Source organism: Sebastes fasciatus, chromosome 23, assembly GCF_043250625.1.
Source record: "Sebastes fasciatus isolate fSebFas1 chromosome 23, fSebFas1.pri, whole genome shotgun sequence".
Lineage (NCBI taxonomy): Eukaryota > Metazoa > Chordata > Actinopteri > Perciformes > Sebastidae > Sebastes > Sebastes fasciatus.
In genome coordinates, this window is record NC_133817.1 from 14,231,244 (window position 1) to 14,243,439 (window position 12,196).

Sequence of the window (12,196 nt, forward strand, 5' to 3'; positions counted from 1 at the left end):
CACTTTTACAACGTGTGTAGTAGGCCCCTACTGACCCACATCTATGAGACATATAACGACTGATAACGCACATTTAATGAGCTGATAACAGTCGAATCGGGTGCATGTGTAGCTCTCATCCTGCTGTGTGTGTGTGCGTGTGTCAGGGATCACTGGATTACCTGTAGAGAGTGTCCAGCCGGGTTCATACAGAAGCGGAAGGTTTCGTTAAAAGATGGCTCGCGGTCGTGACGACACACTCTGGTCTTCTTCTTGATGATCCTTTTCTGGGTGGCGATGTTCACCACATAGAGCTTCACATACAGATCTGTGGACACACACACAAATGTAAGGATGACATCATACTGAAGGAATGTGATTTTGGCCTGGGTGAAGCCTTAGTGTCCTTATTTAAAGTATTACGTTTCAATTTTATACATATATAAATATTAGATATAAACAGATTGTTTCTGTTTCAAGCTTCTTTTCCATCTTGTATGTTGTCTATGTATGAATTCAGTCAAATATGTCAAATCAATATGTCAAAATAATGTGTGTATACCTTTGCTATTACAGTATAATGTATGTTTATAGTGTTTAATGACAAAATAAAACCACAGAAACCCAAACCAAACCCTTTTTTATATTGCCATAAAGCAACATGAAACACAAAGCCCTGCATACAGAATTATGCAAACACATGTTCATCTCCCTATAACAGATTTATTATAAAAACAATTAACCATGGAGGGAAACATTAGTGACCTAATTTGTATTTGCGACTAAGTGGAAAAAAAATGTGAAAAAGTGAATATAAGACAACATTTGTATTGTAGTTTAAAATGGGTTTTGCTCATTAATATTGCAGATGGATAGAATTACATTTTTGTTCTGCAGCCACTAGAGGGCAATAAGAGAGCTGTAACTCCGAAGACGTTGGTGTTTGTTTAGAAAGTCAAGGCCACTTAGAGAAAGGAACTCTACATACCATCTTTAGAAATAGTCACACAGCCAACAATGAAGTGTTAATGCTATGAGTCACTGCTGCTACACATTCTGTACTTTCTACATACTGTCAATGGAAATAAACCTTTGTGTGCACAGATCCCATCTGGAAGCAAATCAAGCGAGTGGCAGGCAGCTTGGGTATTATAGGATGTAAATATTATAAGAGGAGGCGAGGTGGGCGGCAATCTGCGCTTTATCCAAGGAAGAGAAGTCTGATGTTGCCGTGTACACCAGAGACACGTCTGTCCAGTGTTCACATGGAAATAATGTTGTATATACTGTAGATACTGCTGCTGAGTGGTTTGCTAAACTACAAGTTACAGTATTAACATTATGTTTTCATCTTGGGTGTTAATCAAAAGTGAAAGAAGATTGATTATGGACTCATCACATAGATGCGAGACTATCAGAACAGTGTCAGTAAATAAAAAGGTAACGCCTGCACACTACTCCATGTTACAATATTGTTATTGATTACGTTTCGATCTTACTCGGTTCTTCGTCAGACGTGACCTTTTCTCTTGTCAATTCTCTTGATATTCACTGCTGGTGATGGTCGCACACATAGCGACACATCGCACTCCTGCCTTTTCCACAGTTACTTGTTTGTGTGCAAGCTACTCCTGTCTTAATGGCATTTCAAACCTTGCACATACAGTATATACAGTATATTATTGGAGTCTATAGGTTAAGTATATGCCGAATGCTGCTTTCCAAGGGAATGTTGGCTTGAAAACACGATCACGACACCTGTGGTTCTGCATCTAGAAAAAAACTGGCAAAGCATTCTGTGGTATGTCAGATGCCAGTCTCTCTAAACAGAGTGGGCTGTGTGGGCCTCCCAGCTGTCAAATATTAAGATGATGAAAATGATACGCATCACATATAATTGTGTTTGAAATGCTGTGAAGAGACTTTCCACAAATTAAGAAACTATCATTTTTTGAAAAGTCCTGCATATTGAAAACGTATTATTTTTGTGTGTGTAAGCATACATGGGAAGGTGTATAGTTTGTTTTTTTCCATTACCAGGCAGGTGGTCTGGAGACTTGAACTTGTAGGTGATGTTGCGACATTGAAGAATCTCAAGGACCAGCTGCTCTCCCTCTGTCTTAACCTCCTTCTTCAGAGCGATCTTTATCTCCCCCATTACCTGGGACTTACCTGAATACACACACAAACACATTGAATCAGCTACACAGTTACATATACATACTACTATACTCTGTCCTCTCACTCCCTCTTTGAAATGAGGCCTCCTCTGCGTGTAGGACTGCCCTCTGTTGGACACAAAGTGTACCCTCACGATGAGTGATATCAAACATGGTCTGCACGCAATCACATTTATTTGTTTAACAAGGATGGGGAGAAGTTATGAGGAGCTCTGCCTCGCTTCTGGTTGCCTTGGAAACTGAATTGAAATGACAGTTTTGAAAGCTGGGTCAACAGCACCCAACAAGAGAGTGTGTGTGTGTGTGTGTGTGTGTGTGTGTGTGTGTGTGTGTGTGTGTGTGTGTGTGTGTTTATGAGCAGAAGAGAGAGACACATTGACACAGAAAAACACTGAGGGAACAGAGAGCAGATGATAAAGAGATGAAGAAGCCATGCGGATAAGAGTAAGTGTTAATGTGTTCATCCGTGTCTGTCTCACACTTTGTTGTAAATGTGAAAGTGAGATAATAAAACCTCTTTCTAGCTTTTTTAAGGTCATCGTTGTATCTTTTGCATTAGTCATAATTACATGACTCAAAACATCTCAGGCAGGAAGGTGAAATGACAAACATCAGCAAATAACCTGTAGATTAATTAACTAGTTAATAGTAGACCTGGAACAATTAATCAATTAATTGATCAGTTGTCAATTATTAAATTAATCACACTATTTGAGGAATTTTTTAAGAACAAAAAAGGTCAAAATTTACCACTTAAATCCGGTAAATGTGAATATTTTCTGGTTTCTTTACTCCTTTCTGACAGTAAACTGAATGTCTTTGAGTTGTAAAAATAAATAAATAAGGGAATTAATACAAAGATAAATAAATAAAAGAGCAAATTAATACAAAAATATCAATTTAGGTCACATTTTATCAATTAATTAATGGCTACATTTATTTTTAATATTCTTTTTTGCTACATTTAATGACATTTATTTATGTATAGAGTCATTTACTTATTAATTTATTTCTGTTTTTGGCAGGTTCCATCCTCCATATCGGCAGCCTTAAACTGTTAAAGATGCATTTAGTAGTGTGATGTTTTTAATACTACAAGGCATCACGATAAACACACATACATGTTTTGTATGTCTCACCTTCAGTGTCACCGTGTCCCATTGATGATTTCATCGCGTCTGTGCCGTTTGGGATCTTTCCACTAAAGAGAGGGGAAACAAAATCCTGGAAATGACACAACTACACAAACAGTTTGATGTATTGATCTGTTTATCCTATGGGCGAGTGTCTGGGCGTAGCGAAAGCAGCAGTTTATATATACATTTATAGCACATCCAAAAGGTGAAAGTGAGGCTTTTTTTTAAGATACACATATTGAATAAGCTGACTCACAGTCGGGGCACCTGGAAGATGGCACTGTCCACCTCGTTCGTCTCTCCCTCCTCGTCCAATAGGCTGTAGGCGCTGCCGCTCAGGCCGCTGTCCAACGACGCCGCTGTGACCGGGGCATCGCCGGATCTGTAGCTCGACCGAGCTGTGCAGAGATACGACCACACCCATCACGACAAAGAGACAGGAAGAAAAATTGCACCTCTGCCGGATCCAAGATTGTAAAAACTGGGGCCAAGAAGCATTAGTTAATATCTGCGGCAGCTAAAATCCATCATAATCATGTTGCAGTCAGAAGGGAGGTTTTTATTTAAAGCACAAAAAGACTGGATTGTAATGAATCAGCACACGAGAAGCATATGAACAAATACTTAGAGTCTCTCTCAGACAAAGACAAGACAGTAATAACTCACATATAAAGCTTTAACATGAAACAGACAAATAAACATCACACATATATGTTTATGTAAACAAGAGGCACGTAGACCCTACTGACATTGTTAGTCGTCTATATGAACTATTGATAATAATAATCTCAATCTTAGCAGTAGTTTAAAAATCAAGTTTCACATCTGGATGAGTTTTAAAGGATGTTTATAAATGTACCTTTTTTTCCATAAATGTTTTTTTCTAAAAAAAAAACTGTTTATATGCAACATATTTTAGATAGTTATTCTTTAAGAACTGTCAAACAGCTGATCAGGCAGTGTGATAGAGTATGAATGATGTGAGATGCGTGGATGTGGTGCAGAACAGAATCCAATGCCAACACGTTTTCCTTTCAGGCCGCTCAACACTCGTCATTGATAGCTCAGTAATACCAGTTCAATGAAGCAATAGAGCGGTGGGAGTCGTGACGCAGCGGATGTCGCAGTGGCACACTCCCAGTGAATCAGTTTGAGACATTCATTTCCTGGTATTAGTGAGCTGCGGCCATTAGGAAAGCGCGTCTCGCTGCATGGATCTCTGGTGATGTGAGTGCAACTTTCTCTCTGTCTTCCTGTTAGCTAGTAAGACTCCCCTCTTTCTCTTTCTGCAGGTGTGCGTTAGTATCGCATCCTCTCCTTCTTTCACTCTCTCTGCGCTTCAGTCACACGACAGAGAGGAGACTCTCTCGGGGGGGAAAACGCTCACCTCCGGTGCTCTGCGGCCTCTCCTCTGACACGGCTTTCCTGAGGGTCAGGTGTCTGCCGTCTGCTCTGCTCCCTTTGGCCGACACAACCGATGGCAGGGCAGGCAGCCAGTCAGACTGGGCTCTCTGAATGGTGAGCACGCCCACTACGCTGTGTCTCTGGTGCCTCAGTGAGAGGCGGCCTCTTTGGCCTGGATGTGTTTGTTTTCGCAGGTGAAGGTCAGGCGTCAAGGATTGGAAGGGGGGGTAAGGGGGTTGGGGGGGGGGTCAACGCCAGGAAACAAAGGTCATGGGGGTCGAAGTTTAAGATGGAAGGAGGAGGGGAGATGGGGGAGATTCAGAGAGCGGTTTATCTTCACCATGGCAACCAGCTTGACTGTCAATCACATGCAGCCACAGTGTGCGGTGCACATTCGCCCCGACTCCTGCATGTCACTAAGAGGAGGCGGGTTGTGCAGCATCTACTGAGGTGCAGTGTGAGTCCGGTAGTTTGTTCAAACAAAAACAGGGTGGGGGGGGGGTCAGCGGACTGCATGCACAGCCATCTCAGTGGAGGAGCTTCAGAAAAGCTGGTCGTTGTTTGTTGACAAAAAAGGAAATAAAAAAGAACTCAAAAAGAGGTTAATGATATTTGGGGGAGGGAGTGGGATTGCAACTTTCTTCTGTTTTTTGTGCGGATCAATAAATCCAGAATATTTGAACTGTTTGCTGGCGACAGAAACATCTCTGCTCCGTTAGTAACTGAACTTGTAGCAGCAAAATTGATAAGTTGCTTGTCATTTTGAGAGAGCTGGAGATGTCGCTGTGCTCTGACAGTAATTGACAGATTTTGATTTGTTCCTTCACAATATGTCCTGCGACTTTGCGGTTTCTTTTTTTAGATTTGACTTTTTCCCTGTCACTGTCATCCCAAGTAAAGTTAATGTATTTAAATTGCAAAACAGCAAAACCTAAAAGTGTTTTTTTCTGTTTAACTTCATATTAAAGTCGTATTAGAAGAACAAGATATAGCCTGTTTACTTTACTATTTTTTAATGGTAGTTTTAAGTAGTCAGAACTGGCCTGCCTCTTTGGGTTCATAGAAAAAGGGTCAAACTTAAGGTCAAAGACAGCGTGGTGGTGCTACAGTACAGGTGACTGGCTCTACACACTTGTGAGTGCATACAGAAGAGAAGCGGTGAGAGGTTGACACACTGAATACAACGGGGGTGGGGGGGGAGGACCAGAGGGTGTAAAGGAGGGTGAGGGGAAACCGAGAATAGAAAAAGGAAACTAAAAGAAAATAACAGAAGGTTGAACAGATGAGTGCGAGGAGGCCATGCTGCGTGGGCTTTATTTGCGTCTTGGTTTACTTGGTTGGAGGCGTTGCGGCGGCTGCGGCTGCTGCGGCTGCTGCTGCTGCTGCTGCGGCTGCTGCGGCTGCTGCGGCTGCTGCGACTGCTGCGACTGCTGCTGCGGGGCATCGCCCGTTGCTACGGCAGCGCCTCCACGTCCGGCGCCGCCATCCTGATGGTGTTGCCGCGCGGCGTTTTTGCTGGAGCGTGAAGCGCCGTGCGAGCGAGAGCGTTGGCTGTGTCCGTGGCTTTGGCTCTGGCCCTCGGACGGGGAAGGCTTCGATGTGCCGGGGCTACTGTGAGATTTCTCGATAGCGGGCACCTGCGTGTCTAAAACAACCAGATTCATCAACATTACCAATTATTTACTTTAGTGAACTTACAGGCTGTTACACTTGTGTACCACCTGTGTTGAATAAATAGCATGGCAACTGCCTCATTTACATCTATGATCTTCAAGCATCCTCATTAAATTTGTTATTTTTCTATATTAGGGGGAGCATTCAAAGCCTTCCACGGCCATGTTGCCCTCTGGGTTAGAAGAAAGATGGAGGGAAGCTAAGGCTAGGCCTCTGAGCTGGGTGACATCATGGCAACCGAGAAAACAGACCATGAGAAAAGCAAAAAAGCATGAAGCTGAAGCTACGATGGGTGTGCAAAAATGTGCATAAAAAGGGTGCTGGTTGAAAGAAAAGACTGTGAGACAGAAGAGAGCACAAAGTTTGAAGAAGACAGAGTAGAAGAAGAAGAAGAGGAAGAGGGAAACAGAAGCAGCAGACGGTTGTTAGGGGATGACAAGCAGGTGAGGGAACTTCATCGTGTCCTACCCTTGGCCGGATCCGGAAAGATCCCGTGGCTCCGGCTCTTGATGACAGATGATTTTGGGGAGTCCTGATTGTCATGCGCGGAGCCGGTGGTTTTAGGGGAGGAGTGCTGCGAGGACGGTTTAGAGGAGCCGTGTCGGCCCTGGCTCGAGTGGGAGCGCCGGTGGTGGTCCCCCTCGCTCTGCTCCTTCAGGGGGAGCCACCGCGGGACGTTGTCCAGCTGGGTTGTGTTGGACAGTTCAATAAGGACCTGGGGACAAACAGTTTAATGCAGCATATGCATAAAACAACTTACTGGTACACCACTGAACTGAATGTTAAAGTCAAAGAGGTTTACCTCTCCCAAGAAGTCATTAGAGGAACACTTGTCGTAGTCCCACACGCTCACCTCCAGGGTCTTCTTCCTCAGCTGATATAACATATAAAGTTTAATCATAGTGACTCACTATCTTGGCTGAGTGCAGAATAAAATGGCAAAATAAAGCTTTAAGGAAAAAAACATAATGATCTGGGCTTAAAGTGGGAGCAAACATTCAGCAGCTTAAAAAAACAGACAACAGAAGTGCATAAATTTGCTGCGACTGATACGGGTCCAGTGAATCTAAAATGGGATCTAAAACGCTATAATTAAATCCCAATGGCAATATCCATCTGCTCTGCTCAAACCAATGGCCACAATGCTAGTCAGCATGCCAGCAGAGAGAGAAAAGACAATATCATCATTTTCACATGGAAGTTGGCCCTTTGTGAGTTCTCTACAATAGTCAGTGTTTTGTAAAGCAAAACGCCTTACATGCAATGACTATTGTAGAGTTATAGAAAGTACACGACACTATAATTTGTCAAGTTAATAATACACAATCTCTAAATCACACTGTCAAACATTTAAGGGGATAGCTTGGGTGTTTTGAAGTGGGGTTGTATGAGATGTATGACGGTCAACACGCCCCCAGTTCAGAGTTACTGCATGGAAGCAAAGCAATGTACTGCTGTGGACGGGCAGAAAAACACATTTTAGCCACCTACAAGAAAGGCTCAACTAAAAAAATCAATATCAGTTTAAGTGTACGCTATATTTAGAACATTTTCAGTTGTTTACCTTGCCATGAGACAGCTGTACAGTCTATGTTTCTGACGGGGAACTGAAGCCGTTATCTATGTTCTCAAGCTCTCCAAAGCCACCAGACTCTATTGAAAAAAACTGTAATTTTACCTCACAGAACACGGAGGTTGCTGGTCTACCGCTGCCTTGATCGGTTAGTTTCTTTGTGCTATTGTATAACTTCGGTTAGTTCGGATTCACCAATCGGCGAGGAAACTAAGCAATGTACTGCTGTGTGGACACCATGTTAGTTCGTATCGAAAAGTCACACATTAACACAAACAAACTAACCGATGGAGGCAGCGGTAGACCAGCAACCCCCGTGTTCTGCGGGGTAAAATTACAGATTTTTTCAATGGAGTCTGGTTGCTTTGGCATATTCTAAATATAAAGTTCACTGATGTCGATTTTTTTAAGTGAGTCTTTCTTTTCGGTGGCTAAAATACGTTTTGCTGCCGGCCCCGTCCACAGCAGTACATTGCTTTTCTTCCGTGCGGTAACTCCTGTCTGCTTCTCCAAAGTGGGGGCGTGCCGATCGTCATCTACTGTAGGTAATACACTGACTATGGATAAGTACCTCATACAACCCCACTTCAAAACACCCAAACTATTAATTTAAGATAATATGACCCAGGTCTGTGACATTGAACGCGCGCAGCTATGCCTGCATGATGACATACTTGCTCCAGATGGATGTTTTTATAGATGACAGTCTGGTTCCACTCGGGGTTGAGACTCTTGCCTGCGTGTTTGGACCTCCTCTTGTTTTCAGCACTGGAGGGAACACATCACAACAAGACACACTTGTGGTCACAGACATGCAAAAGCCCCGAAGGACAGTGGGCCACCACAATGCAGTATATAGGGTGTATAATGTAGACAGTAGAAAGGGAGAGAATGAATGTGATGCACATTGTTTGGACGGGAACAATGTATGGGGCCTACGTGCATGGACGGCAGGGTACGATGTCGGGACGCGCTGCAAAAAAGTCCATTTTGACGTCCATCAAGTCATTTAGTCTCATAAAATGTTGATGTCCTAAAACAAGTGAAAATGTATGCCAGTATGGAACGAGAGGTTGACCTATTTCTGATAAAAATTCTTGTTTTTTAAGTGCCAGTAACTCAATCGTGCAAATTATTTTGCAGATTACAAACAAAAGAAGGAAAAAAAAACTTTAAAAAGTCAATTTGCATAAGAGACAATGGCATAATCGGACTTCACTGACTACTTATTTCACCTGTTTTGAGGAAAAAACATATTTTTACATCACAGCAGACTCACTGGAAACAGAATGAATGACTTGTTCAGATGGATGTTTTTTGCAGTGTGTAGATTTTAAGACTGTAGGATATGAGTAAGTCTGTAGGAGTTAGTTTGGCAAAGACGAGGACAATCTACCGTATATTGGGAAAACAATGAGATGAATAAGGACTGCGGAGCAAAATAATGTGTGTTGAATGTGGCGGGGCGTCAGGGAGGTACAGTACGATGTCAGGGCACGATGTAGGACATCACTGAGGGAGTTTAATCACAAAACAGGGGACAAACTAAAGGGTGTCGGGTTCAATGTTAGGATATCAGATAACAATGGTTAGGAACAGAAACAGACCATCTACCAGGAACACACAACAGTTAGCTGGGAATTGTCAGCACAGGGGGATATAAGTTTATGTTAAAGAGATGGGAAGATGTTAATATTTAGGGATTCAACTCCTCGTAAGCCTAAAGGTGAGTGAACATCATGAGAATATGGGGACCAGGGATAAATGCACAATTTAAGGGGAGTTAGTGGGACAAACTGATTTGTATCAACAAGCTTCCGATCAGTTAGAAAAAACAATTTTGTCACCTTCACCAAACTGACAAACCAAATTTCAACCAAAACAGAACCAAAGTACCAAAGTGGTCAAGTCACATACCTGGCGTTCTGGACAACCATGACCTGACTGAGAGGGTCCAGCATGCATTAAATATAGAGAACAACATACAGAAACAATAGTCAGAGGGAGAGTGGGGGGTCAAAGAGTGTCTGTGGACTGTGAGTGTGTATGTGGGCAGGGGAGATCGCTGTAGGTTCAGTGTGTGTGATTTATTAAGTAGAGGCGAGAGCCTAAGTGGTGCGCTGCAGCGGTGGATTGAATTTGTGCTTCAGTGTCTCGTGAATTGTGTCGAGAGAGCTTTCAGGTGATGTAACGCATCCATTGGCAACCGTAGTGGAGATCTGCAGGCTGCTCATGGAACAGACATTTATCAATCTTTGTCTCTTGGTACTAGGACTGAGTATGTAAACACAAATCTAATTTTGTGTTTACATAGTTTGTTAGGTAGCAAATAATCAGTACTTTACCAGGCACGATTTGAAAGTGGTATTATTCAAAGGATTAACGCTTTATCTTGGCTGACCTAAACTACAAGTTACAGAGCAACACATTCCTGTAGAACAACAACCCAAACTTGGACACAAATGTACAGTAATTTATCAAACTTTGCACTTTCGACTTCAACAGAAATGATGCTTCTGCAGAGAAAAGCGTAAAATGTCTTTGGAAAAGCACACAGAGCAGGGTGTTATGGGTAACCGTTGGTTACAGAGGTTTATAGAGGAGCTAAGGTAGTTACCCTCTAATAGGAAGTGTGCATGCATTCAGTGAAGGTGGACATAAATTATTATGCTTCGATATCACCTAAATAAATGAAAAATAGCAACATGTGGATTGTTAAGTTTATCGTTTTAATGTTGTTGTTTTTTATCAAGGAGGTTTTGCAAAGTAATACATGGCTCATCTATCAAAAATAAACGCTTTTATTCTTCTGTATTGAACTTATTCATTGCACTGAATTGAGAATGTCTACTGAAAAGCCAAGGCAATCATACAGTATATTTGATTATGATTATGATAATGATGACATCCTATGTTACTATTTGGAAGATAGATCCAGACACTCTGTAATTCAACCTTTTGTAAGGAATTTGTTCATTCATTCATTCAATTATGTGGTCTATACTGCAAAATCAGGATTATAATCCGTTTAAGACATTGCTCACCTCAGATACATCTACTTAAACTGAATGCAGCTTTGTAAACAATATTTTATTCCTGTAATTCATTGCAAATGAAAGCCTAAATTTTGATATTGTTACAAATTATTCTGAATCCCCCCTCCTTAAAAGGTGAATAATAATAATCATAATAATCATCATGATAATAATGCATTGCGTTTACATAGCACTTTTCATAACACACAGCAATTAAAGTACTTGTCCTACCACGAGGGACATGCAGCCTGCCAAAATATGTAACCCCCTCACTGGGAAACAGGCCAAAAAACAATGAATACAAGATTTTTTTGCTTGTATGGAACAAGTGAAATTATGCTTGGTAAGATTTCTTGAAATAAGATGTAATATTTAGGCCTTTCAAGATGAAAAGAAATCTTGAAATTAGCTGGAAAAACTCATGTTGAGCTATATTTCACTAGTATTAGGAAGTAAAAGTAGTATTTTTTCACTTAAGATTCATTGTCTAAACAAGTCCCTCTATCTCACTGAAATGTTGCTTGTTAGTTGATTATGTGTTATGAGATATTTTGACTAGCAATTAGACAAATATACTTGCTCTCTCTCAGTCTCCGCCCCTATCATCAAGTATTTTATTTTGAAGATACTTCAGAGATCATAAATCATAACTAATAAGCTTGGTGAATAGGGAGATGTTAGTACTTTCCTAGCAAAAGTTATAGGAGGATACACATTCTTTCAGACTGCATTTTCAATCTGCTACAAAACGTATTGCCTCTCTATAATGCACAGACATCTCCAGGGTGAAATTTATTTCCATTTCCAGATTTCTTCCACATTTTCTTTACATTGTGGTTTGCTAAACGTGATAAGCGTCTGAACGAGACCCGTGTACGTTCGCATACGTGCAGCCTGGAGAAGCATAATTCCTGTAAAACGTGCATTACTTCTACCAAATCACAACTATTTCTTCCCTCTTCCCCTGGTTGCTATGAACTGGTTATTTATAACCACCCGTTTCACATGTGAAACAGCTCCATGTGGTTGCCAGGAGATCTGTGATGCAACTGAAAAGCCTCTGTATGGATTGCAGTGAGCGTGTGCAAGTGTACACACATGTAGCATATACACGTGCATGTTTCCATAAGCACTTTCAGTAGGGGGGGCGGCTGCAGGGATTGTGGGTCCGTTACCACTCTCCCACTCCCTTTAGCATAACCCTGTCTAAAACCC

General features: G+C 41.7%; 1 protein-coding gene across 6 annotated transcripts in view; it reads right to left on the minus strand.

Annotated features, from left to right (window-relative positions):
* Positions 1-12,196, minus strand: part of pcloa (piccolo presynaptic cytomatrix protein a) — a 72,826-nt gene that overhangs the window by 4,161 nt on the left and 56,469 nt on the right. For 2 of the 6 annotated variants that reach the window (XM_074626095.1, XM_074626092.1), the window contains exons 17-25: positions 9,864-9,890; positions 8,621-8,714; positions 7,176-7,247; positions 6,842-7,088; positions 4,683-4,871; positions 3,552-3,693; positions 3,299-3,360; positions 2,017-2,151; positions 162-307 (exon numbers count right to left, since the gene is read on the minus strand). In XM_074626095.1, coding sequence (XP_074482196.1) covers positions 162-307; positions 2,017-2,151; positions 3,299-3,360; positions 3,552-3,693; positions 4,683-4,871; positions 6,842-7,088; positions 7,176-7,247; positions 8,621-8,714; positions 9,864-9,890 — 1,114 coding nt within the window. The other 4 variants (XM_074626093.1, XM_074626094.1, XM_074626096.1 and 1 more) reach the window with 4 other exon arrangements.